The sequence below is a fragment of the Giraffa tippelskirchi genome, chromosome 9, assembly GCF_054371585.1.
Source record: "Giraffa tippelskirchi isolate mGirTip1 chromosome 9, T2T-mGirTip1v1.2.pri, whole genome shotgun sequence".
Classification (NCBI taxonomy): domain Eukaryota; kingdom Metazoa; phylum Chordata; class Mammalia; order Artiodactyla; family Giraffidae; genus Giraffa; species Giraffa tippelskirchi.
In genome coordinates, this window is record NC_137283.1 from 10,138,592 (window position 1) to 10,165,954 (window position 27,363).

Below are 27,363 nucleotides of genomic sequence, written 5' to 3' on the forward strand. Positions count from 1 at the left end.
TTCTTAGTCCCGCCCTAACACGGCTTCCGTTCGCCTCGCAGCTGGAAGGATGTGCGCCTGCGCGCTTGCAATCGCGGCCTGCTCCTTCTATTGGCTCCTGCCTGGGGCTAGGGAATACGAAATCTCCAGCCAATAGGAACGGACGCGCGGGTGCCCCAGGTTGGTGTCCGCCGCTGGGGTGATCTGGCGCAGAGCGGAGGAGGCGCTTGGGGCCCCGCTCCTGCTCCTCCCTCCCCTTTGCTTGCGGCCTCCCAGAGGTCGGCCCGTCTCCTGTGGCCTCCGTGAAATGTGGATGACGCCCAAGAGGAGCAAAATGGAAATCGACGAGTCTCGGGCGTTCCGGGCCGAGTGGACCCAGCGGTACCTGGTGGTGGAGCCTCCGGAGGGCGAGGGCGCCCTGTGCCTGGTCTGTCGCCGCCTGGTCGCAGCCACCGGCGAACCCGACGTCAAGCGGCACTACGAGGCCGAGCACGCGTACTACGAGCGGTATGTAGCGGAGGACGAGCGCGCGGCGCTGGTGGAGCGTCTGCGTCGGGGCGACTTGCCGGAGGCCGCCCCGCTCACTCCGGAGCAGAGAATAGCTCGTGCAGGCCTGGGACTCGCCCGCCTCTTGGCCTTGAAGGGTTGCGGCTGGGGCGAGGGGGACTTTGTGCACCGATGCATGGCGGTGATGCTGAGAGACGTGCTGCCCGATCACGTAGGCATTATGGATGGCATCGATTTATCTCCAGAGACCACGCGGCAGAGGGTCCTGGACATTCACCAGAATCTACGCAGTCAACTTTTTAACCGAGCCAAGGACTTTAGAGCCTATTCCCTTGCCTTGGACGACCAGGCTTTTGTGGCCTATGAGAACTACCTGCTGGTCTTTGTCCGCGGCGTCGGCCACGATTTGGAGGTGCACGAAGAGCTTCTGACCATAATCAACCTGACTCATCACTTCAGTGTTGGCGCCCTCATGGCGGCAATCCTTGAGGCCCTGCAGACGGCCGGGCTTAGCCTGCAGCGCATGGTTGGACTGACCACGACCCACACTCTGAGGATGATTGGTGAGAATTCGGGACTGGTGTCATACATGAGGGAAAAGGCTGTAAGCCCCAACTGTTGGAATGTGATCCACTATTCGGGATTTCTTCACTTGGAACTGTTGAGCTCCTACGATGTGGATGTTAATCAGATCATAAATGCCGTATCTGAATGGATAGTTTTGATTAAGACCAGAGGCGTCAGGCGGCCGGAATTTCAGGCTTTACTGACTGAATCTGAATCAGAGCACGGTGAAAGGGTTAACGGACGCTGTCTGAACAACTGGCTTCGGAAAGGGAAGACTTTGAAACTAATATTTTCCTTAAGAAAAGAGATAGAAACATTCTTGGTCTCGATAGGAGCCACGACGGTCCATTTCACAGACAAGGAATGGCTCTGTGACTTTGGCTTCCTGGTGGATATTATGGACCACCTTCGAGAAATCAGCGAACTATTGAGAGTGAGCAAAGTCTTCGCTGCCGCCGCCTTTGACCATATCTGTGCCTTTGAAGTGAAGCTGAATTTACTTCAGAGACAAGTCGAGGAAAAAAATCTGACAAACTTTGCTGCCTTGAGCCAAGTGGTTGATGAGCTTAAAGAGAATCTTCAAGAAGACGAAAAAATCCTCGATCTTGAGCGGTATCGAGGGGTGATCTGTCGCCTACAGAAAGAGTTTGAGCGACATTTCAAGGACCTCAAGTTCATTAAAAAGGACTTAGAGCTTTTTGCTAATCCATTTAGCTTTAAACCTGAATATGCACCTATTTCAGTAAGGGTGGAACTCACAAAACTTCAGGCAAATACTAACCTTTGGGACGAATACAGAACCAAAGATTTAGGGCAGTTCTATGCCGGACTGTCTGCAGAGTCTTACCCGATTATCAAAGGCGTTGCCTGTAAGGTGGCATCCTTGTTTGATAGCAGCAAAATCTGTGAAAAGGCTTTTTCATACTTGACTCGAAACCAGCACACTTTGAGCCAGCCTTTGACGGACGAACACCTCCACGCCCTGTTCCGCATTGCCACCACTGAAATAGAGCCGCGCTGGGATGATCTTGTGAGAGGAAGACATGAATCCAATCCATAAACTTATGTAGTACGACATTGAAACACTCAACAAGAATCCATTCTAAAAGCAAACGTCTGTTTGATTTTCAAGTTTGCTAATGTGGATTATGGGAAGGCACCATGTTCTTCGTCAAAATTGATCACAACTGACACTCTTTAGACAGACTATTTTTTTTCCATCTCAAGAGGCAGCATGGGACTGACACCTGAAGACGCCTTTTTTTTTTTCTAAAACTGAATTTCATGGCAAAGTCATTATCTTTTGCTTTTATGATATAATTGTTTTTAAAGAAGTTTAGTACTAATAATGTGAGTTGAATCAGAAGTCTGTTTTTAAGGTGTTTGGAAGAAACTTTTGCTCTTATTTTAACCAAAAAAGTGTTAAAATTCTGATGCGTGTAGTCTGAAAGTATCAACTTCTTATATATATGTTTGAGCCAGTTTGCAGAAACTCACATGGCAACTGCAGAAGCTTCTTCGAAGGAGGAAGGTACATACAGTGGAGGTGTTTTGTCTAATTATCAAAATGTTGGAGACTGTTTTTTTTTTTGACATGTTTCTGAGTCTAGAGTAAAAATATTTACTTACTTTAGACATATTTCCTCTCTCTCACCTTCCCCTGCCCCATGGTAGAGATAACTGATATTACTTAAACAGGAAATTTTACTCAATTTGAGTAAAGTTTTAGTCAGAGGAGCAAGAATTGTTTAAAATTGCTAGTTTAAGAGGCTTTTACAGTTTGGAGATCAGACTAACCAGTTTTTGGCAGTTTCCCCTGAATGCTTCACAGTTGGGTGCCGTTTTTATGAGCTTGCCTGTTAAAAGACTATGGTAAGTATAGACCCTTAGGGGCTGCCCACTAGTCATTCTTTTTTGTACTCTAGACAGTTTGGCCCTGTCAAAAAGGATGAGAAAGAGAAGATGTTTGCATCACAGGATGAGGAGGTGTGAGCTATTTTAGCTTATTTGTCCCATCGGCCTGGGTGATACGGCTTTATAAAGAAATCCTGCTAAAAGGGAATCCTTTATTTTAACGTGATGTATCGAATGTTGTTTGTGATTTTAAGTGGATTTATTACCAACTTGACATTGTCCCACACATTGTGTATTTAAGACTGCACAAGGGGAAATATTTTAACTTTCCAGAAGCAGCTTTATTGACTGATTGTAGCAGTTCCATATTTTTTAGTGAGACACCTGCTTTGGACTAACACAGTAATTTTCAAATTTGTGTTAACCATTAAAAAATCTTACAGTAAAGCCAAATATGTGAAATGATTTAAGGACAGGACCCAACTTAGAGATCTGCTCAAGCACAATTTGAAAACTTGTGCTCAAGTCCTGTCTTAACTCTTGGAATGCATTTCTATGGCCACTAATTCAGCAAATTCAAGGAACCAGAATAAACAAGAATTTAGAAGGAACTGAAGCCTGAGCAATCAAAATGGATGCCAGTGAAGAGCCCAAAAACCAAAATCTTGCCAGTGGTTCTCAATCAGACAGTATCTCCTCCTTTAGAATGTCGGGAAACAAAGGAGACTGTTTTTAATTATGACTTTCTTTAGGAGGAAGTTCTGCTGGCGTGTAAGCAGCAATGACACCCTCCCCTTGTGCTGCATAGGACAGCACAGCCCAGTAAAAACGTACTCCTCCCAAAGTTCCAGCAGACCCCCCGACCCGAGTACATCATCTGATCTTGAGGGAAAAGGCAAGTTACCGGTAGAGGCAGAATTAGAAGGGCAAGTTAGGCTAATTGATAACATTTGATGGCGGAAACATTCCAGCATTCCAGATTTGGCTGGTAAGATACAGTCAAGGCCCTGATAGGTTCGGGTAGCTCACAACAGCATTTAGAAATCAGTAGTTGGCACTGAGCCAGATTAAAGGGGGTCTGTTCTATTACACATAATTACACATACGTTTTATTACACACAAGTAGTTTACGGCAGAAAAGTGTTCTATATTACTAAGATACTTAGAATGGTCAAGTTAAGATTTGGATTAACAGGGAGTAAGCTTAAACATCTGGAGGAACAGCAGATTAAAAAACCAAAAGAGAACAAAAACATCTGCCGGTAATTTTCCAGTAGCTTGGAATACTCACTTTCATGGCAGGTGCCTTATTGAAAGGATAACTGGAAGACCTGTAAGCTGCTTCTGCTTTCTAACTCCGGTTCCTCGAATACTGAAGTTTTGTACATTTTGTGAAGTTGCATTATATGTTTTGCTTAGGGTGATCATAAAATTAGTTCTGTAGTCACTGACTGTGGGGGAGATATAAGCCCAGAATTTTAAATTAGCCCTGAATAGAGAATTTGCTATGTAAATTAGCCTTGTTTGTAACAAGAAGTGTGTATTTTACTGTTTTCTGTACTAAGTAATTCTGTAACTGCATGGCAGTCTTTACAAGTTACTTTTTATAAAATAGCTGTTACTGGTCCTGTCATATCAGTGAACATAGTTAAAGTAAGTACTATTTTTTAAGAGACTCTTGTGTCCCAGTATCTCGCATTCCTACTAGTTTTCATCGAATATTTGTCTGTATTCCCGCTCTCCCTTACTGTGCTCCGATCGCTCTACCAAGTTTCCCAAGTCCTTGTCAATATGCTTACCCTCTTCCCACCACTGACCGCCCTCCTTGAAATGCTTGCTTAGTTTGGCTTTGGGGAGGGACCATCTCCAAGTGCGCGTTCTCCATCCTCTTTGCAGGCACCTCTTTCCCTTAAACATCTGTGTCCTTGGGGTTTTTCGTTTGGTTTTAAGCTGTCTTGTTGACATCACCTCCTCAGCTGATCTTTTTTTTTTGTTTCATCCCTTCAGTTACCAGCTGTATGCAAATAATTCATGTCTCCTTTCTTGACCTTCCCTGATTCCTGGTATCTAATTGCTAACTCAAGTCCACTTTGCTGTCTCATAGGCATCACACATGTCCTTGACCTTGTCCCCCAAACCTGCTCCTCCTCTCCTGGTCCCTCTCTCTGTAAATGGCACCACCAGTGCCAGCCATCCAGTTGGCACAGCCTGAGCCCAAAACTCAGGTCTCCATGACCTTTCCCTCTTCATCCATCACATCCACTCACACACACCTTTCTGTGAAGTCTGTTGCCTAAACATTCCTCAGTTCTGCAGTGTACTCTCCTGGTTCAGGCCGTCAGCCTACCTAAGTTACAGCAGTGGCCTCCTCAGTCTCCCTCTGTCTGGTCGTGATCCATTGTCACACTGCAGCCAGATTGCTCCAGAAGTCTGGTCACATCACCCCTCTGCTTCACCCACGGCTCTTAGGAGAAGGTGCAGTGTATATGCCACTTCCTCCAGGAAGCCTTCATCCATTTCCTCTAGACTAAGTGCCCCTATGATGCATCCCTAAATGCCCCGTTTCTCCCCAGCCATATACGTAGCACACTTTATTGATCCTTCTTGTTGATCCGTGCTACACTGAGCTTTGCAAGCCTGGGGACCATGTATATGCCTGCTCACTGCTGTATCTAATGCTTAGCATAATGCCTAGCTTTTCGGTAAATAGTTGGATGAGTAAATATTTGTCTATTCTACTCTTTGCAGTCGTTTCGTAGTCTCTGACCTTCTCTAGTTCTGCCACGACCTGCTTGCTGGGTAACTTATCCACCAATTGCCAATTAAGAAATGAAAGTAAGTTCTTTGTGACTAGGGAATTGTATTCCTAGAGTTGAGTTCAGTGCTTGGCATGTGGCTCAAATATTTACTGTGTGAATGTTGTTGAGGAAACACACTTAGATTGTAATTGGCCCTTGTAAACATGAAGTAGTAAAATGAAGTGTACTCATATAATCCACCATGTAGTACTGTCTTTACCTCCTTGATAATAGAAGTCTTCATTTTTTCTTTCTTTCTAATTTCTAAAGGCAGGCTTACAAAGGAACCTGGATGAGAAAGATTGGACAACTATGTAGTGGACTAAAACAATACTTCAGTTGCATTCGGTACCAGAAAAAGATAATACCTGCTTAAGAGTTAATATCTCTTTTCCTTCTATAAGCATCAACTCTGGGAGAAAACCACCTGCTCTTTTCCTTTACAGATGGTTTCTGGCTCTTCTGGGATTTTAAAGTAAGTAAATTTCACAAAATACTAGAAGAAGGACCCAGTCAGCCCTTCTGATCACTAGATACTCAGTTCACATGCTTTCCTACTTGGAGAACGTCCTCACCACTCACCACCTCCCCAAGGAAGGTAACCCGGAAGTGCTGTCTGCTCAACGTATGCTGCTTAGATTTGCTCTTTCTTTGCTTTCTTGGTCTCATGCCTCTCTCAACTTATTTTCTGGGTCACCTGGGCTTCCAGGTGTTGTGAGTCTCTTTTATCCGTGAGCCATTTTTTCCAGTTTAAGGGATTAACTGGTGTTACACTCTTAATTGGACTTTTAGCTTGAGGCTCATTAACTAATTCAGCGATTTTAACAGTAAGTGTGATTGTCATCCAGTGATGTGATCCTTGCTGCAAAACTGGGTTTTACTCAACCTTTGGTATAAAGGATTTCTCCTTTTTATCTCTCTCTGTAATTGAGATGTAGCCTCTTCCTACCCAATAAGTACTTGAGTTTGTGAACTCTCTTTATCCCCTTATATTTCTGCTTGCAAACTGATGAACTCTTTTCTGAGTTCATCCCTTTCCTGTCTGTTTTGTCAAATGGGACCAACAGTTACCAACAGTTCCTTTTCTTAAAGAGAGATTCTCTGCCTTCCAGATTCTCTCCAGGGAATTCTTCCATTCCATAACAGGCATTACCCTGCAGAAATTACTTCTTCTGTTCTCCAACAGCAACTTCCAGAATGCCTGCCAACTAAGTCAGTGTTCAGTACTCTAGATTTTTTGAAAACAGAACCTATTTCCGTATCAATGGGCTAGGTTGCCATGCGGTAACAACCACAAAATCCCAGCTTTTCTCTGGTAGTCTGGCGAGGGCCTGGGCTCTAAGTCAGGGGTTGGAGGCCACGGGCAAGGTGTGTCCTGCTGCCTGTTTATCTAAATAAAGTTATTGGGAGACAGCCCTGCCCGTTCGTGTCTGCCTTATCTATGACTGCTTTTCCTCTACCCTGGCAGAATTGTGGAGTTCCCGAAGAAAGTGTCCAGCCCACAAAATGTAAAGTACTCACTATGTGACCCTTCAGAGAGAGTGTTCACTGATCCATGCTCTAAGTGGTCCTCATTCTGGGGCTTGAGCTGACCAAGCGGATGTCACGTAGGGTGTGGCTGCTCATTTAGGGAAATGAAAAAGTAGGACAAGTCACTTGCAGGCCCTTTCAGCACTCTCACTGGCCAGAAGAGATCCCATGGCCACACCAAGTCCAAGGAGTGTGATCCCTCCTCATGCCTTGGAAGAGAACCAAAAATATTTGGAAGACGGTACTACCAACTAACACATAGCTATGTTTCTCTCTACAAAATTTCTTTGAAAGTATTTTTTCTTTTTAATTGCAGTGAAATTTATGTTTAGTAAAATGCAGACTTAGTGCACACCTTGTGGATTTGTTTGTACACCCTAGAACCCATCAACCAAATCAAGACACTGAACACTTCCTCCCATGCACACCCCCACCCTGCCCCAGATAACCACTATTCTGACCGTTCTCACCAGAGATTTCTTTTAAAGCTTCATGTAAAGATAATAATTCTGTGTACTCTTGTTCAGCATTGTATCTGTGAGTTATCCGTGTTGTGATTCATTTATTAATACTTCTATGTAGTGTTCTGTTGTATGACTTATACCACGATTTATGAATCCCTTCTACTGTTGGTGGAAATTTAGGTTATTTCCAGTTTGTAGTTGTTATGAATAAAGTTCCTACGAACATTTTAGTGTCTCTTTCACTGAATGTGTGCGCCCGTGTTTCCCACTATTCTCTTTGGTATATGCCCTGTTCCATACTTCTCTCATAATGATTCACACAGCAACTAACTAATCGTATTTTAAAATATAAATCAGAGCATGCCAGTCGTCTGCTCAGCATGCTCCAGTGGCTGCTATCACAGAATAAGATCCACGGTCCTTATCATGGTCCACCTGCATGATCTGTACCCACACATACCCTTTTCCTTCCTACTCATCTTGCATCATATCCTTTATCCCTTCCCTCCCCCAGCTCACTCTACTCTGAAACTGAAGATAATTTGACCCCATCCTTAAAGCGGTTGTCATCTCCATAGATCATTTTTTTTCCGAGCCACATACTCGATGGGACCTTGATTCCCTGACCAGGGATTAAACCCACAACCCTACAGTGACAGCCCGGAGCCCTAATGACCGGACCACCAGGAAAGTACTTAACGTACACAGATCATTTTAACAAGCCATGACACTGGTTTATGTTAAGTCAATTACTATTGTATGTGTAATAAGAGGCAAATATGCCCTATGAGTAAAATAATTGCAGAAACACAATAATCTTTAAACCCCTGAAAGGGATTTAGAGATTAAGATTAAAAAAGTAAAACCTACTTGATAAATTGAAGAAATCTGTAAGGTCTTGGCTTATACTTCCACCGATTGTGAATTACTGTTCACCAATTTGATTACACTGTTAAAATTTACTGTTACATGCTTACTTCCATAAGGGATAGCTAGGTACTGAGAGGGGTGAAGAGGGGTGAGAGGGCATTGGAATAAGTACTAATACTAAGCACAACCCAAAGGCACTTATACTTCCTAGATGGTGCTAGTGGTAAAGAACATACCTGTCAATACAGGAGACGAGATCGTGGGTTTGATGCCTGGGTCGGGAAGATCCCCTGGAGGAGCACATGACAACCCACTCCAGTATTCTTGCCCGGAGAATCCCATGGACGGTGGAGCCTTGTGGGATACAGTCCATAGGGTCGCAAAGAGTTAGACACAACTGAAGTGACTTAGCACGCACGCGTGCAAAAGCACTCACAACAAAGGGCTTCTTTAAATGTACCATTATTGGTACATTATACTTTCTATTAAAACTAACTGAAAGAGGTCAACTTAAGCACTTACCACTTTTTTATATAACTTTGCTGATGTTATAGATAAAGAAACACTAAACTGCAGGCTTCCTTGGTGGCTCGGACGGTAAAGAATCCTCCCTGGGTTGGGGAGATCCCCTGGAGAAGGAAAAGGGTACCAACCCCAGGATTCCTGCCTGGAGAATCCCATGGACAGAAGAGCCTTGCAGGCTACAGTCCACGGGGTCGCAAAGAGTCAGACACGATTGAGCGACTAACACCCGCTCACTCCGCAACTGCATGTAAAGTATGATATTTAACTTGTTCTTACAAGAAAAGGGGTGTGGGGGGAGCCCTATCTACTGAATTTCACTGAGGCTTTAGGGATCTGCAGTGGCGTCACCTCCATAACCCTGAGGGTCCTGGGTTTCCAGGAAGGAGTATCATGAGCAGAGGGAGCTGCAGAGAATGTACCAGCACTCAGCACCTCCATGGAGCTCCAGGGCCTGGTCCCCTCTGGAGAAAACCAACATCTCGAGACAGGGTAAGAGAGTTTCTGCAGGTAAAGGAGTCTAGTGCAGCTACAGGATGCTGGCCTTCTGGGTAGAAGATGTTTCAAAAGTCCCCTGATCTCCATGCCTCCAGGTGCTGGTGCTCCTACCTCCAGCCTCCTTCCTTAGAGATGGACCTCAAACAGAGTACTGCACTCCCATGACAGCGGCTTGGGAGGGTCTGGGGTTTTCCCGGGGGTGAAAATTAAGGGGTGAAAATACTGGAACACAAGTCTTTGGGTGCTGTTCAGGCACACACCACTCTCATTTACATCCCAGGCACAGGACTATCTCTAGGGCTCTGCTTGGCTGAGTTATCAGAGGGGTGGGCGTGAGGAAGTGCTGCCGCCGTGTGGACACTTCTGGTAACAACAACTACAAGAGCCGCTTAAGGGCACTTAATACACACAGGCTGCGGGGCTGAAAAAAGACACAAAGTTAAAGAGAAGTCGTGTTCGACCCTTTGCGACCCCATGAACTGTACCTGCTAGGTTCCTCCGTCCATGGGATTCTCCAGGCAAGAATATTGGAGTGGGTTGCCATTTCCTTCTCCAGGGGATCTTCCCGACACAGAGATCGAACCCAGGTCTCCCGCAGAAAAAAGACACAGGTCTTCAAGAAATGTCCTGGGGTAGGGGATCAAAGAAAAATACAGGGTAAACGTTCCAGAATCAAATTTTAAGAGAAAAACTTTAGTCACACTCGTTAAAAAAAACAAAAAGCAAGAAAACAAGCTCCACATCCCTCATTATTAAATACATGCAAATCTAAACTGCAACAAGGTATCACCTCGCATCCCTCAGAATGGCCATCAGCAAAGGGTCTATAAGCAGTCAATGCCAGAAGGGACTGGAGAAAAGGAAACCCTACCTCCTGTGCTGTGGGTGGGAAAGTAAACTGCTGGCAAGAACTATGAAGTGTCCAAGGAAAACGGGGAATGGAGCCAACATGTGTGTGTTAAGGCGCTTAGTCGTGTCCGACTCTGCAACCCCATGGACTGTAGCCAGCCAAGCCTCTCTGTCCATGGGATCTGGCAATTCTACCCTGAACCTATATCTGAATAAAACCCGATTTCGAAACGGCACTTGCATCCCAATGCTCATTCCAGTACTATTACCTCCAGCAAGGACACAGGAGTGAGAAAAAGGCCCATCAACAGATGGGTGCATAAAGAAGAGGTGGTAGGTATACATAATGCATATTACTCAGTAATAAAAAGAATGAAATAATGCCATTTGCAGCAAAAAGCATGGACCTAGACATCATCATACCAAGGGAAGTAAGTCAGACAGAGAAAGGCAAGTATGTTTGATCACTTACAGGTGTAATTGAAAAACTGCTACAAATTGAACAATTTTACAAACCAGAAACAGACTCCCAGGCTTAGAAACCAAACTTGTGGTAACCACAGTGCAAAGATGGGGGAGGAGGAAAAAGTTAGAAGGTTAACATAAAAAAATATATATGTGTGTATATATATATATATATACAAGTTTGAAACAGATAATCAAATAGGATCTAAAGAACAGCACAGAAAATTCTATGCAACACTTGGCAACAACTTATATGGAAAAAAAAATCCAAGAAAGAACAGATATATGAATAACTGAATCAGTCTGTTTTTCAGCTAACACAAACACAACATTGTAAATCAACTATAATCCAATATAAAGCAAGGAGAAAATTTAAAAAGAAAAAAAAAAGAAACTAAATAGAGAGAAAGGGAAAAAAATAATAAATGCCTAACATATTCCCCTGAGGCCTTGGTGAGCTGCAATGGTGTCACCTCCATTAACCCGGCGGATCCTGTATTTCCCAACAGGAGTATCCTGGGCAGAGGGAGCTGCAGAGAATGTGCCAGCAACCACCACCTCCGTGGACCTGTAGTGCCTGGTCCCCTCTGGACAAAACACAATCTCAAGACACGAGAAAGGGGCTTCTGCAGGTAAAGGAGCCTAGTGCAGCAAAAGGATGCTGGCCCTCTGGGTGGAAGAGTTTTCAAAAGTCAGCTGATCTCCACGCACCCAGGGGTGGGGTTCCCACCTCCAGCCTCCTTCCTTAGAGATATACCAGGAAGGGAGAACCACATGCTCAGTACAGCGGCTGGGCAGGGTTTGCGGTTTTCCCGGAGTTGAAAAGTAAGAGGTGAAATAGTGGAACACACGTCCTTGGGTGCTGTTCTGGCACATTGCACTCTCATTTACAACCCAGGAACACCACTGTCTCCAGGGCTCTGCGTGCCTGAGTTATCAGAGGGGTGGGCATGAGGAAGTGCTGCCGCCTTGCGGACATTTCTGGTAACAACAACTTCACAAGAAGCGTTCAAGGGCACTTCATACACACAGAGGTTTGGGGGCTGTAAATGACACAAGTCTTCAGAAATGTCCTGCGGTAGGGGATAAAAAAACAATTAAACCTAGAGTAAATTTTCAAGACTCGAATTTTAAGATAAAAAGTCTTGTCACACTCTTTAACAGAAAACCACAGGAAAACAAGGTCCACAGCGTTCATTATTAAACACATGCAAATCTCAACCGCCACAAGGTACCACCTCACACCAATCAGAATGGCCATCAGCAGAGGGTCTAACAACCAATGCCAGAAGGGACTGGAGAAAAGGAAACCCTCCCTCCTCTGCCATGGGTGGGAAAGTAAACTGCTGACAGGAACTAGGAAAATCCAAAATCACTGCAGATGGTGACTGCAGCCATGAAATTAAAAGACCCTTGCTCCTTGGAAGAAAAGCTATGACCAACCTAGACAGCATATGAAAAAGCAGAGACATTACTTTGCCAACAAAGGTCCATCTTGTCAAAGCTATGGTTTTTCCAGTGGTCATGTATGGATGTGAGAGTTGGACTAAAAAGAAAGCTGAGCGCCGAAGAATTGATGCTTTTGAACTGTGGTGTTGGAGAAGACTCTTGAGAGTCCCTTGGACTGCAAGGAAATCAAACCACTCAGTCTTAAAGGAAATCAATCCTGAATATTCACTGGAAGGACTGATGCTGAACCTGAAACTCCAATCCTTTGGCCACCTGATGCAAAGACCTGGCTCATTGGAAAAGATCCTGATGCTGAGAAAGATTGAAGGTGGGAGGAGAAGGGGACGACAGAGGATGAGATGGTTGGATGGCATCACTGACTCTATGGACATGAGTTTGAGCAACTTCAAGAGTTGGTGATGGACAGGGAAGCCTGGCATGCGGCAGTCCATGGGGTTGCAAAGAGTCCGACATGACTGAGTGACTGAACTGACTGACTAGGAAAGTCCTATAGAAAATGAGGAACGGAGCCACCATAGGATCCGGCAACCCCACTCCCAGGCCTATATCCAGATAAAACCTTCACTCAAAAAGACAGGTGCCCCCCAAAGTTCACTGAAGCACTATTATCACCAACGGGGACACAGAAGTGAGAAAAATGCCATTCATCCATTTATCTTCTTTATCCAAGAAGAGATGGTAGGTATATACCATATGATATTACTAAATCATAAAAGAATGAAATAATACCAATTGCAGCAACAAGCATGGACCTAGATATCGTTAAACCATGTGAAGTAAGTCAGACAGAGAAAGGGAAATATCATATGTGGTCACTTATAGGTGGAATTGAAAAATTGATACAAGTTGAATTACTTTTCAAAGCAAAAACAGAGTCCCAGGCTACATCTAGAGAAAGCCCTTGAGCAGCAGTGAAGATCCAGCTCAGCCAAAAATACATAAATAAATTAATTAACTTTAAAAATAGATATATGCATATGTGAGACTGCAACAGTTTGCTGTACAAATAAAACAAACACAACATTGTAAATAAACTATATAAGGTATTGGTATAGGTATATCTTTCTTATAAGGTAAGAAATTTTAAAACAGAGAAAAAGAAGGAACGAAGAAAATAAAACAGAAAGAGAAAAAAGGTTAGACTGCCTACTGTATTCCACTGGGGTTTTGGTGGGCTGCAATGGAGTCACCTCCATTGACCCTGAGGGTCCTGCGTTTCCCAGCAGGAGCATCCGGGGCAGAGGAAGCTGGCAGAGAATGTGCCAGCAATCAGCACCTCTGTGGACCTCTAGTGCCTGGTCCTCTCTGGACGAAACTACAATCTCCAGACCAGGGAAGGAATCTTCTGCAGGTAAAGGAGCCTAGTGCAGCAAAAGTAGGTTTCAAAAGTCACCTAATCTCCACGCATCCAGGTGGTAGTGTTCCCATCTCCAGCCTCCTTCCTTAAGAGATGCACTAGGAACAGAGTACTGCATGCCCAGTATAAGGACTTGGCAGGGTCTCGGCTTTTTCCGGGGATGAAAATTAAGGAGTAAAAACACTGGACACAAGTCCTTGGGTGCTGTTCTGACTCTCTCCACTCTTATTCACAGACCAGGCACAGAACGGTCTTTAGGGCTCTGCGTGCCTGAGTAATTGGAGGGCTGGGCATGAGGAAGTGCTGCCGCCTTGTGGACACGTCTGGTAACAACAGCTTTATGAGAGGGGCTTAAGAGGAGGCTGTGAGCAGCAAATGACTCAGGCCTTGATGTAATGTCCTGGAGTAAGGCATCCAACAGCAGTGCAAAACAGGACAGACTCTCAAAAGTCCAGTCTCAAGAGGGAAACGCTAGTCATCCTCCTTAACAGAAAACCACAGGAAAACATGCTCAACATCGCTCATTATTAACAATGCAAATCTAACACACAACGAGGTATCACACTGCATTCCTCAGAATGGCCATCAACAAACGGTCTACACACACTCGGTGATGGGGGAGACTGAAGAAATAAAGCCCTCCCTCCACTGCTGTGGGTGAGAAATGAAATTGCTGGCAGGCACTATGAAAGTTCTATAGAAAATGAAAAATGGAGCCACCGCAGGTCCCTCCCGGGAACCCCACTCCCAGACCTACACCCAGATAAAACTCTCATTTAAAAAGACACGTGGAGCTCAGTGATCACTGCAGCATGACTACAACCAGCAAGGACACAGAAGCAAGGAAAATGTCCATCGAGAGATGAATGAATAAAGAAGAGATCGGAAGTTTACACCACGCAATAAAAGACTGAAATAATGCCAACTGCATCAACAAGCCTGCACCTAGACATCAACCTACCAAGTGAAGTAACTCAGACAGAAAAAGGCAAATATCATGTGACATCACTAATACATGGAATTGAAAACCAATACAAGTTGAATTACTTTACAAAGAAGAAACAGACTCCCAGATTTAGAAAACAGATCTATGCTTACCACAGAGGAAAGATGCAAGCAGTGGAAAAAATTAGGAAGTCTGCATTAACAAGTACACATAAATATACATATATATATACATATTTTTGAAATAAAGAATCAAGTAGGATCTACTAAATAGCACAGGGAATTCTACAACTACACAACAATAATCTATATGGAAAAATAATTCAGAAAAAAATAGATATATGTGTATCCATAAAGGCAACAGTTTGCTGTACAACTAAAACAAACAAAACATTGCAAATCAACTGTACTACCATGTAAAGTAAGAAGTAAATTTAAAAAAAAAGAGAAAAGGAAAGAAAGAAAAAAATAAAAGAGAAAGAAAGTATAAAAATTAGACTGTATAACGTATTCCCCTGAGGCCCTCATGATCTGCAATGGTGTCACCTCCATTGACCCTGAGGGTCCTGGGTTTCCTGGAAGGAGTATCTGGGCAGAGGGAGCTGCAGAGAATGTGCCAGCAATCTGGTGGACCATTGGTGCCTGGTCTCCTCTGCACAAAACCACAATCTCCAGGCCTGGTATGGGAGCTCAGTAGGTAAAGGAGCCTCGTGCAGCTAAGGATGCTGACCCTCTGGGTTGTTATTGGTGTTGTTCAGTTGTGTCCAACTTTTTGTGACCCCATGGACTGCAGCACGCCAGGCTTCCCTGTCTATTCTTCACCATCTCCTGGAGCTTGCTCAAACTCATGTCCGTCATGTCGGTGATGCCATCCAACCATCTCATCCTCTGTCGTCCCCTTCTCCTCCTGCCTGCAATCTTTCCCGGCATCAGGGTCGTTTCCAATGAGTCATCAGGTGCCAAAGGATTGGGGTTTCAGCTTCAGCATCAATCCCTCCAATGAATATTCAGGACTGATTTCCTTCAGGATGGACTAGTTTGATTTCCTTGCAATCCAAGGGACTCTCAAGAATTGTCTCCAATACCACAGTTCAAAAGCATCAATTCTTCGGCACTCAGCTTTCTTTATAGTCCAATTCTCACATCCATACATGACCACTGGAAAAACCATAGCCTTGACTAGACGGACCTTTGTTGGCAAAGTAACGTCTCTGCTTTTTCATATGCTATCTAGGTTGGTCATAACTTTTCTTCCAAGGAGGAAGCATCTTTTGATTTCATGGCTGCAGTCACCATCCAAAGTGATTTTGGAGCCCAAGAAAAAAAAGTCATTTCTCCATCTATTTGCCATGGCGTGATGGGACCAGATGCCTTGATCTTAGTTTTCTGAATGTTGAGTTTTAAGCCAGCTTTTTCACTCTCCTCTTTCACTTTCATCAAGAACTTCTTTAGTTCCTCTTCATTTTCAACCATAAGAGTGGTGTCATCTGCAGATCTGAGGTTATTGATATTTCTCCCAGTAATCTCCATACCAGCTTGTGCTTCTTCCAGCCCAGCATTTCTCATGATGTACTCTGCATGTAAGTCAAATAAGCAGGGTGACAATATACAGCCTTGATGTACTCCTTTTCCAATTTGGAACCAGTCTGTTGTTCCATGTCCATTTCTAACTGTTGCTTCTTGACCTGCATACAGGTTTCTTAGGAGGCAGGTAAGGTTGTCTGGTATTCCCATCTCTAAGAATTTTCCACAGTTTGTTGTGATCCACACAGTCAAAGACTTTAGCATATTTAATGAAGCAGAAGGAGATATTTTTCTGGAATTCTCTTGCTTTTTCTATGATCCAATGGATGTTGGCAATTTGATCTCTGGTTCCTCTGCCTTTCCTAAATCCAGCTCGAACATCTGAAAGTTCATGGCTCACGTACTGTTAAAGCCTCGCTTGGAGAATTTTGAGCATGACTTTGCTAGTGTGTGAGATGAGTGCAACTTTGTGGTAGTTTGAACATTCTTTGGCATTGCTTTTCTTTGGGATTGGAATGAAAACTGACCTTTTCCATGGCCATTGCTGAGTTCTCCAGATTTGCTGGCATTTTCCAAATTTGCCCTCATTATTAAATACATGCAATTCTAAACAGCAACAAGATACCACCTAGCACCACTCAGAATGGCCATTGGCACAGAGTCTACAGTCAATGCCAGGTGGACTGGAGACAAGGAAACAGTCCCTCCTCTGCTGTAGGTGGGAAAGTAAATTGCTGACAGAAACTATGAAGGTTCTATAAAAAACAGGGATGGAGCCACCATAGGATCTGGCAATCCCACTCCTAGGTCTATATCCAGATAAAACCCTCATTCCAAGAGACACTTGCATCCCAATGTTCACTGCAGTGCTATTATCACCAGCGAGGACACGGAAGTGAGAAAAAGGTCCATCAACAGATGAGTGCATAAGGCAGAGGGGTAGATATACATCATGCAATATTACTCAGTCATATAAAGAATGAAACAATGCCATTTGCAGCAACAAGCATGGACCTAGACATCATCATATCAAGCGAAGTAAGTCAGACAGAGAAAGTCAAGTATATTTGACTTTACAGCTGGAATGGAAATACTGATAATAACTGAACTCTTTTAATAAAGCAAAACAGACTCCCAGACTTAGAAAACAAACTTATGGTTACCACAGTGGAAAGAAGTGGGTGGAGGAATAAATTAGGAGGGTCCCATTAACAAGTGGGCTTCCCAGGTGGTTCAGTGGGTAAAGAATCTGCCTGCAATGCAGGAGATGCAAGAGATACTGGTTTGATCCCTGGGTTGACAAGATTCCCTGGAAGAGGGCATGACAACTCACTCCAGTGTTCTGGCCTAGAGAATCCCCATGGACAGAGGAGCCTGGCAGGTTACGGTCTGCAGTGTTGTTCAAAGAGTTGGACATGACTAAAACGACTTAGCACCCGAGTGTGCATTAACAAGTACACATATATGTACACGTTTGAAACAGATAATCAAATAGGATCTAATGAACAGCACAGAGAATTCTACACCACACTTGACAATAACCTGTATGAAAAAGAATCCAAAAAAGAACAGATACATGTGTAACTGAATTAGTCTGCTTTACAACATTGTAAATCAACTATACTCTAATAAAAAGCAAGAAGAAAATTTTAAAAAAGAAGAAAGAAGAAACCAAATAGAGAGAAAGAAGAAAAGAAAAGAAATGCCTACTGTATTCCCCTGAGGCCTTGGTGACCTGCAATGGTGTCACTTCCATTGACCCTGAGGGTCCTGGGTTTCCTGGCTGGAGTATCCTGGGGAGAGGGAACTTCAGAGAATGTGCCAGCAATTAACACCTCCGTGGAAGAGGGCCTGGTCCCCTCTGAGCAAAAACACAATCTCCAGACCTCGAAAGGGGACTTCCCCAGGGTAAAGGATGTTTCCAAAGTCCCCTGCATGCATCCATGCATCCAAGTGGTGGCGTTCCCACCTCCAGCGTCCTTCCTTAGAGATGCACGAGGAACTGAGTACTACACCCCCAGTACATCGGCATGGCAGGGTTTGGGGTTTTCTGGGGGTGAAAATTAAGGGGTAAAAATACTGGAACACAAATCCTTGGGTCTTGTTCTGGTACATTCCACTCTCATATACAACCCAAGCCCAGGACTATCTCTAGGGCTCTGCTCGCCCGGGGTTATCAGAGAGGCGGACATGAGGAAGTGCTGCCGCCTTGTGGACATATCTGGTAACAACAGCTGTAAATGACACAGGTCTTCAAGAAACGTTCTGGAGTCAGTCAGTCAGGTGGTCAGTCTCTCAGTCGTATCCGACTCTTTGCGACCCCATGGACTCCAGCACGCCAGGCCTCCCTGTCCATCACCAACCCCCGGAATTTACTCAAACTCATGTCCATTGAGTCGGTGATGCCATCCAACCATCTCATCTTCGGTCATCCCCTCCTCCTCCCGCCTTCAATCTTTCCCAGCATCAAGGTCTTTTCCAATGAGTCAGGTCATCGCATCAAGTGGCCAAAGGATTGGAGTTTCAGGTTCAGTATCAGTCTTTCCAATGAATATTCAGGACTGATCTCCTTTAGGATGGACTGGTTTGATCTCCTTGCATTCCAAGGGACTCAAGAGTCTTCTCCAACACCACAGTTCAAAAGCATCAATTCTTTGATGCTCAGCTTTCTTTTTAGTCCAACTCTCACATCCATACATGACTACTGGAAAAACCATAGCTTTGACTAGATGGACCTTTGTTGGCAAAGTAATGTCTCTGCTTTTTAATATGCTGTCTAGGTTGGTTATAACTTTTCCTCCAAGGAGCAAGGGTCTTTTAATTTCATGGCTGCAGTCATCATCCAAAGTGATTTTGTAGCCCCCAAAACTAAAGTCTGCCACTGTTTCCACTGTTTCCCCATCTATTTGCCATGAAGTGATGGGACCAGATGCCATGATCTTAGTTTTCTGAATGTTGAGTTTTAAGCCAACTTTTTCACTCTCCTCTTTCACTTTCATCAAGAGGTTCTTTAGTTCTTCTTTGCTTTCTGCCATAAGGGTGGTGTCATCTGCATATCTAAGATTATTGATTTTTCTCTAGGTGATCTTGATTCCAGCTTGTGCTTCATCCAGCCCAGCATTTCTCATGATATACTCTGCATATAAGTCAAATAAGCAGGGTGACAATATATAGCCTTGATGTACTCCTTTCCTGATTTGGAACTAATCTGCTGTTCATGTCCAGTTCTAACTGTCGCTTCTTGACCTGCATACAGATTTCTTAAGAGGCAGGTCAGATGGTCTGGTATTCCCATCTCTTTAAGAATTTTCCAGAGTTTGTTATGGTCCACACAGTCAGAGGCTTTGGCATAGTCAATAAAGCAGATGTTTTTCTGGAACTCTTGCTTTTTCTATGATCCAACAGATGTTGGCAATTTGATCTCTGGTTCCTCTGGCTTTTCTAAATCCAGCTTGAACATCTGGAAGTCCATAGTTTAAGTACTGTTGAAGCCTCATTTGGAGAATTTTGAGCATTACTTTACTAACGTGTGAGATGAGTGCAATTGTGCAGTAGTTTGAGCATTCTTTGGCATTGCCTTTCTTTGGGATTGGAATGAAAACTGACCTTTCCCTGTCCTGTGGCCACTGCTGTTTTCCAAATTTGCTGGCATATTGAATGCATAACTTTCACAGCATCATCTTTTAGGATGTTCTGGAATAGGGCATCGAAAAGCTATGTAAAAGAGGGCAGACTTTAAAGAATCCATTTCAAGAGGGAAATGCTACTCATACGTTTTAACAGAAAACCACAGAAAAACATGCTCATCACTCATTATTAAAAACACAAATACAACCCCAAACAAGGTATCACATCGCATTACTAAGAACGGCCGTCTACAAAAGGTCTACCCACAGTCAATTCTGAAAGGAACCTTCTCTCCTCTGCTGTGGGTGGGAAAACATATGGCTGACATGTATTACGAAGGTTCTAGGAAAAGAAAAACAGAGCCACCAGAGGATCCAGCAATCCCTCTCCTGGACCTGTAACTGGATAAAACCCTCACTGGAAAAGACACACGTTCACTGCAGTACTATTATCACCTGTGAGGACACGGAAGTGAGATAAGGGTCTATCGACAGACGAGTGCATAAAGAAGAGGTGGTAGGTATATACCATACAATATTACCCTGTCATAAAATGAATGAAATAATACCAATTGCAGCAACAAGCATGGGCCTAGACATCATCATACCATGTGAAGTAAGATAGAGAAAGGCAAATATCACATGTGATCACTTATAGGTTACAAGGAAAAACCAATATATGTTGAATTACTTTACAAAGCAGAGAGTCTCAGGATTAGAAAAAAGCTTATGCTTATCACAGTGGAAAGATGGGGGAAGAGGAATAAATTAGGAGAGTCAGATTAACAGGCACACAGAAATATACATATACATACACATGTTTGAAACAGATAATCAAGTAGGATCTACTGAACGGCACAGAGAATTCTACAACACACACGACAATAACCTATATGGAATAATAATAATAATAATAAAAACAGGACTTCCTGGTGGTCCAGTGGATAAGAATCTGCCTGTCCAATGTAGGGACACAAGTTCTATCTCTGGACTGGGAAGATCCCACGTGCTGCGAGGCAACTAAGCCTGTGACCACAACTACTCAATACAGGTGCCCTAGAGCCTCATGCTCTGCAAGAAGAGACACCTCAATGAGAAGCCGGTGCAGCACAGCTAGAGAAAGCCCATGAGCAGCAATGAAGAGCCAGCACAGCCAAAAATACATAAACAAGCTAATTTTTAAAATAGATATATGCATATGTAAAACTGCAACAGTTTGCTATACAACGAAAACAAACACAACACTGTAAACCAACTGTACTCCAAGATAAGGTAAGAAATAAAATTTAAAACAAAGAGAAAAAGAAGGAAAGAGAGAAGAAAATAAAACAGAAAGAAAGAAAAAAAAAAAACAACAGACTGCCTACTGTATTCCACTGAGACCTCGGTGACCTGCAATGCCATCACCTCTGTTAACCCTGAGGGTCCTGGGTTTCCCGAAAGGAGTATTGGGGACAGAGGGAGCTGCAGAGAATGTGCCAGCAGACAGCACCTCCATGGACCTCTAATGCTTGGTACCCTCGGGACAAAAATTCTGGTAACATTTCTGGCAACAGCAACTTTACAATCTCAAGCCAGGGGAAGGAAGCTTCCGAAGGTAAAGGAACCAGGAGCCTAGTGTAGCTAAAGGATGCTGGCCCTCTGGGTAGAAGAGGTTTCAAAAGTCACCAGATCTCCATGCATCCAGGTGGTGGGGTTCCCACTTCCAGCCTCTTTCCTTAGAGGTGCACCAGGAACTGAGTACTATACCCCCAATACCTCGGCTTGGCAGGGGTTGGGATTTTTCTGGAGGTGAAAATTAAGGAGTGAAAATACTGGAACATAAGTCCTTGGGTGCTGTTCTCATTTACAACCCAGGCACAGGACTGTCTCCGGGACTCTGCTTGACTGAGTTATCAGAAGGGTGGGCATGCTGCCGCCTGGCGGACACTTCTCGCAACAACCATGCGCTTTGGGGCATTTCACAGAGGTTGCGGGCCTGTAAATGACATGGGCTTTCAAGAAATGTCCTGGGAGAGGGCACTGAAAAACAATGCAAAACAGGCCAGACTTTCAAGAATCCAATTTCAGAGGGAAACTCTACTCACACTCAAATACCGAAAATCACAGGAAAACATGTTCCACATCGCTCGTTATTAAAAACATGAAAATCAAACTCACAACGAGGCATCACCTCACACCACTCAGAATGGCCATCAGCAAAAAGTCTACACACAATCAGTGTTGGAGGGGACTGGTGAAAAGGAAACCCTCCCCCCTCTGCTTGCGGGGGAAAGGAAATTGCTGACAGGCACTATGAAGGTTGCATAGAAATCGCAATACAGAAACACCATAGGACCGGGCAATCTCATTCGTGGGCATATATCTAGAGAACAATCCTCATTTGAAAAGACAAGTGCACCCCAACCTTCACTGCAGCATTATTCACAGTAGCTAGGACCTGGAAGTCACCAAAATATCCATCTACGGATGAATGGATAAAGAAGAAGCTGTACCTGTACACAATGCAATATTATTCAGTCATAAAAAGAATGAAATAGTACTACTTGCAGCAACAAGCACAGACCTAGACATCACCATATCCTGTGAAGTAAGTCAGACACAGAAAGTCAAATATCATATGTGGTCAGTTATAGGTGGAATCAAAAAACTGATATGAACTGTATTACCTTACAAAGCAGAAACATACTCCCAGGCTTTGAAAACCAACTTACGGTTAGCCCAGTGGAAATGCGATGGGGAGAGATAAATCAAGATTTGCGATTAACATGCATATACTTCTATATATAAGTATATATCTACCTTATATATTCCTCTATATAATGTAGATAACCAGCAAGGACTCAGTGTATAGCACAGGGAACTCTACTCAATATTCTGTGATAATCTACATGAGAAAAGAATCTGAAAAAATTGCACATTATGTACATGTAGAAGTGAATCACTTTGTTGCACATGTGAAACTAATACTTTATATCAAATATACTGCAATAAAATTAAATAAAACCTTGCTCCAGCTGAAAAAGTAAGAAAAACTCTAAAATCATTACATTTAAAAGTTCCCCCATGTTTTTTACCTGAGGCTGCAGCTCGTTCATTTTCATTGCTGTGTAGTATTCCTTTAATATGTTTATCCCTTCTGCTGATAGATTGGAGAAGGAAATGGCAACCCACTCCAGTATTCTTGCATGGGAAATGCCATGGACGAGGAGCCTGGTAGGCTACTGTCCATGGGGTCACAAAGGAGTGGGACAGGACTCACTGAGTGAACGATAAAAACCGCTAATGGATATTTAAGTTGTTTCTAGTTTCTGCTATTGTGTATAATGCTGCTGTAAAACATTTTTATACATGCCTTGGAGATGTGTAGGAGAATTTTTTTCAGGTTACTTATATAGCATTGATAAAACTTCCCACCAGCATGTGACTTTCTCATTCAAGAAATAGTGTGACAACTTTTGTTTTACATACATGGAAGTAGTTATTTGGTATACACACATTTAGAATTGGTCATTCTTCTCCATGACTTGAAACTTTTGTCAGAGTAAAGTGACTCTATCTAATGCTTTTTGACCTAAATTCTGTTTTATGTGATGTTAATAAAGCTAGACTTCCTTTCTTTCATTTTTAAAGCTGTGGTAAAATATACCTAATGTAAAACTTGCATTTTAGCCATTTCAAAATGTAGAAGTCTGTGGCGTAAAGTACATTCACAATCACCACTGTATCATTTCAGAACTTTTTCATCATTCCAATCACAACTTCTATAAGCATTAACCAACATCTGCTTCTCCTCCTTCCCCTTTGGTCCCTGGTAACCACTGTTCTTCTTTTTCCTTATATATTTGAGTGTTCTAGGTATCTCACACAAGTGGAATCATACAGTCTTTGTCCTTTTGGGGCCTGGCTTCCTTGACTTGTCTTGGAGCTTTAAATAAATTTGCTTAAGACATCATCTTCATCGACATGCACTAAAGAGTGTAAGGCCCTGTGGGGAAGCAAAGACGAGTAAACCTCTGTCTCTAAAGTGTTCACAGACTAGTTAGAAGGAAAACTGGAGACGCGGTCAGCCTTGGGGCAGGCATGATGGACTGTGAGATGAGTGGGACGTGGTCTTCCTTCTGCTTGTCCTCAGCTGCTGCAAAGAGAAATCTCTGTTTATACTTAGAGGCCACTGAAGGTGCATCCGTGAAGTGCTGAGCCAGAGTGGTTTCTGCTCATTGCTGCTGTTCAGTCGTTCAGTCAGTTGTGTTCGACTCTTTGCAACCCCACGGACTGCAGCACGCCAGGCTTCCCTGTCCTTCACCATCTCCCGGAATTGCTCAAACTCACGTCCATTGAGCCGATGATGCCATCCAACCGTCTCTTCCTCTGTTGCCCCCTTCTCCTCCTCCTTTCCCAGCATCAAGGTCTTTTCCAATGAGCCTGCTGTTCACATCAGGTGGCCGAAGTATTGGAGCTTCAGCTTCAGCATCAGTCCTTCCAGTGAATATTCAGGGTTGATTTCCTTTAGGATTGACTGGTTTGATCTTCTTGCTGTCCAAGGGACTCTCAAGAGTTTTCTCCACTTCAGAAGCATCAGTTCTTTGGCACTCAGTCTTCTTTATGGTCCAACTCTCACATTCGTACATGACTACTGGAAAAAACAGCTTTGACTATATGGGCCTTCGTAGGGAAAGTAACGCCTCTGCTTTTTAATACACTGTCTAGGTTTTGTCATAGCTTTTCTTCCAAGGACCAAGAGTCTTTTAATTTCATGGCTGCAATCACCGTCCGCAATGATTTTGAAGCCCAAGAAAATAATGCCTTTCATTGTTTCCATCTTCCCCCCATCTATTTGCCATGAAGTAATGGGACCGGTTTCTGCTGCTGCTGCTGCTGCTAAGTCGCCTCAGTCGTGTCCGACCCTGTGCGACCCCATAGATGGAAGCCCACCAGGCTCCGCCGTCCCTGGAGAATAGCGGAGGTAAATCCCCGGCCGGTCCCCGGGTATAGCGGTACGCTCGGCCTCACGGCGGCGCATTTCCAAGGCGGCAAGGGCGCTCCTGGCTGGGGAGGAAAAAAAGGCCTTCCCAAGTGCGGTGGCCGTCGTTAGGAACCGCTTTCCTATTCCTCACTGGCCGCCACCTCCGTCGTGCTTACACAACCCGCACCCCACGGCTCCCCTTTAAGAACCTTCGGTTCCAGTCAGTGCCTTTCACTTGGCGGTCTTCCCAGCTCCCCTTTGCATCTTCACCGTCAGAGCCCAGCAGGGCTTTCAACCCTTTTAAAAGCTTTCAGTTTCGTTTCTGGGTTGTTCCTCTTTTGCTCCTCCCTCCCCCCAACCCCCGCCCCTTGAAAATCGGTTTCCCAGTTCAAATGCAAATTTCTTGGCAAAATCCTGCTGAATACCCCTCCTCCCCGCACCCACCACCCCAGCCAGCCGCTTCCAGGAGACTTGGGTCTCCTCACTGATAACGTATTATTTGCTCATTCATTCCACAAGCACTGTGTCAGCTAAGCGCCAGGGCGCTGGGAGCGCCGAAAGAATAAGATAATAAAATCCTAGATTTGGATGCTGTCTGGGGTAGATGACAAGTCAGTTGTTACAGGACAATGTGGTAGGCGCTGTAACGGAGACGAAGGGGCACTGAGTAGGAAGTGGTGAAGAGGGGGAGGCGGGGCTGGCGGATGGTCCACCCGGGTTTACAAGGGAGGTAAGGATGGAGATGAGTCATCCAGAGACTTTCGGAATTTACCACATGGAAGAGGGCGGCAAGGCCATTATCAGGCTGCAAAAACAGCCTGTGAAAACAACATTATTTCCTCATGCTACCTAGAGTTCAGGAGGTCAGGGCAAACCACCCTTTGAGGGGCTTCCTGCTCCCTCCGATTGCCAACTGGATCTGGCATAGACGGTTAGTTTTATCAGTGACAATAAACGTGGTTGATCTGTCTGACCCATACTGCTGCTCTCTCCCCGTTATCAGCTGCCCGGGGTGTCCACTCTAGCTCCGTGAGCGCATAGTCACTCAGTTGGGTCAGACTCTTTGCGACCCCATGGACTGTAGCCCCCGAGGCTCCACTGTCCATGGATTTTTTTCAGGCAAGAATACTGGAGTGGGTTGCCACTTCCTTCTCCAGGGGATCTTCCCAACCCAGCGATTGCACCTGAGTCTCCTGTGTCTCCTGCATTGCAGGCAGGTTCTTTACCCGCTGAGCCATCGGGGAAGCCCCTACTCGACCATTTTTCTCAGTTATCATGAACTGGAGGCTAGAGTTCACGATAACTGAGAAACGGCCTGGTGCCAAGTATCGCTGTGGTCCCTGTCAGAACCACTTTCGCACTCACTGGGAACCGGCTAGTTGGCCATGGCTGCCGTTGCGACAGGTGTGTCTGCTCAATCTAGTGCAAATAGTTGTGTCCAGGGGTGGGATCCTGTGGTACAAACCATGGCCAGCTGTCACAGAGAAAGCAGTCCCAAGCGGTGTATTAGCAAGTTGCTGAGGCCAGGACAGTTGTCCCCTGACTCTTCAAGGCACGGTTTCCCAGTCTTGCCCCGTGAGGGGCTGACTTGTGCATTGTAGAATGTTTAGCAGGACCCCAGGCTCTACACAGTAAATGCCAGCAGGACCCTTCCCCCTACCCCCCACTGAGTAATGATAAGCACACGTCTCCTGGGAGAAAACTCACGTCGGGTTGAGAGCCACAGTTCTAAGGGGACAGGAGGCTCCAGGACTGACCCTTCAAGGTCCATGTCATCAGTCGTCAGGGATGTGAGAATGAAGGCTCCGGATTAAATACCGGCCTCTGCAGGGCTGGCTCAGAGGCTGAGAGGGTGGCTCCTGCTGGTCAGGGGTTTGCATGGAGCATTGGTGGGTTCACATGTGAATGTGTGTAATGCGCTCAGTTGTGTCTGACTCTTTGCGACTCCACAGAGTGAGGCCTGCCAGGCTCCTCTGTCCATGGGATTCTCCAGGCAAGAACACTGGAATGGGTTGCCATTTCCTTCTCCATCAGATGTGAATAGCTGTGCTCGAGATGGGGAAATGAAAACAGAGCATCCTCTGTGTGTGTGTGTGTGTGTGTGTGTGTGTGTGTGTGTGTATAGCTGCATGGACTTGATCGAGCATGTACTTTGGTTTACTCATTGTGTACACATTTCTGAGAATGTGCAATTCTCAGGGTGGGTGTAGGTATCTGTGTGTGGCTATAGATATCTGTGTGTTTCGAGGTTGGACTGTACACAGTCCACACTGCCCCTCCTCCTATGTCAGCAAGATAAATTAGTGACATATATGACACTTAATTGGTACTTTCAGAACACTAAGACTCAGCTTTAGTAAAGCTGAAATGAAAAACAGTTTCAGGAATTTCCTGGTGGTCGAGTGGTTAGGACTCTGCACTTTCACTGCAGAAAACACTAGTTCGATCCCTGGTCAGGGAACTAAGATTCTGCAAGCTGCACTGCATGGCCAAAAAAAGAAAAAGAAAAACAGAGCCTGCTTTGGAGTGTTTCTTCCTATTGTGTAGACCTGTCTGTCTCCAGGCATTACAC

The 27,363-nt window shown here is 44.5% G+C and overlaps 3 protein-coding genes across 27 annotated transcripts in view; 1 reads left to right on the forward strand and 2 right to left on the reverse strand.

Annotated features, from left to right (window-relative positions):
• The window catches only part of MLH1 (mutL homolog 1), a 185,518-nt gene that overhangs the window by 87,485 nt on the left and 70,670 nt on the right, over positions 1-27,363 (reverse strand). For 4 of the 6 annotated variants that reach the window (XM_081527269.1, XM_081527274.1, XM_081527265.1 and 1 more), the window contains exon 1: positions 365-463. The gene's annotated coding sequence lies outside the window, so the exon portion shown is untranslated. Of the gene's footprint in view, positions 1-364; positions 464-1,900; positions 2,081-27,363 lie in introns of those variants that run through there. The other 2 variants (XM_081527275.1, XM_081527273.1) reach the window with 1 other exon arrangement.
• EPM2AIP1 (EPM2A interacting protein 1) lies at positions 153-7,924 on the forward strand. Of its 20 annotated transcripts, none has more exons than XM_081527329.1 (4): positions 153-2,925; positions 5,656-5,742; positions 5,976-6,180; positions 7,174-7,924. In XM_081527329.1, exon 1 carries the CDS (start codon positions 287-289, stop codon positions 2,111-2,113), a length of 1,827 nt encoding a protein of 608 aa, XP_081383455.1. In that variant the 5' UTR covers positions 153-286; the 3' UTR covers positions 2,114-2,925; positions 5,656-5,742; positions 5,976-6,180; positions 7,174-7,924. The 20 variants fall into 20 exon arrangements, with proteins under 20 accessions (XP_081383455.1, XP_081383457.1, XP_081383451.1 ...); XM_081527331.1 differs by having other exon boundaries at positions 153-2,584; XM_081527325.1 differs by having other exon boundaries at positions 153-2,584; positions 5,976-6,053; positions 6,152-7,924.
• LOC145520584 (large ribosomal subunit protein uL23) overlaps positions 3,227-27,363 on the reverse strand; it is a 94,807-nt gene continuing 70,670 nt past the window's right edge. The window contains exon 7 of the mRNA XM_081527346.1: positions 3,227-7,444. The gene's annotated coding sequence lies outside the window, so the exon portion shown is untranslated. The remainder of the gene's footprint in view (positions 7,445-27,363) is intronic.

What these genes read in the sequence shown, in the direction of transcription:
- EPM2AIP1 (XM_081527317.1), top strand. Translation starts at nt 287, where the DNA reads ATGTGGATGACGCCCAAGAGGAGCAAAATGGAAATCGACGAGTCTCGG.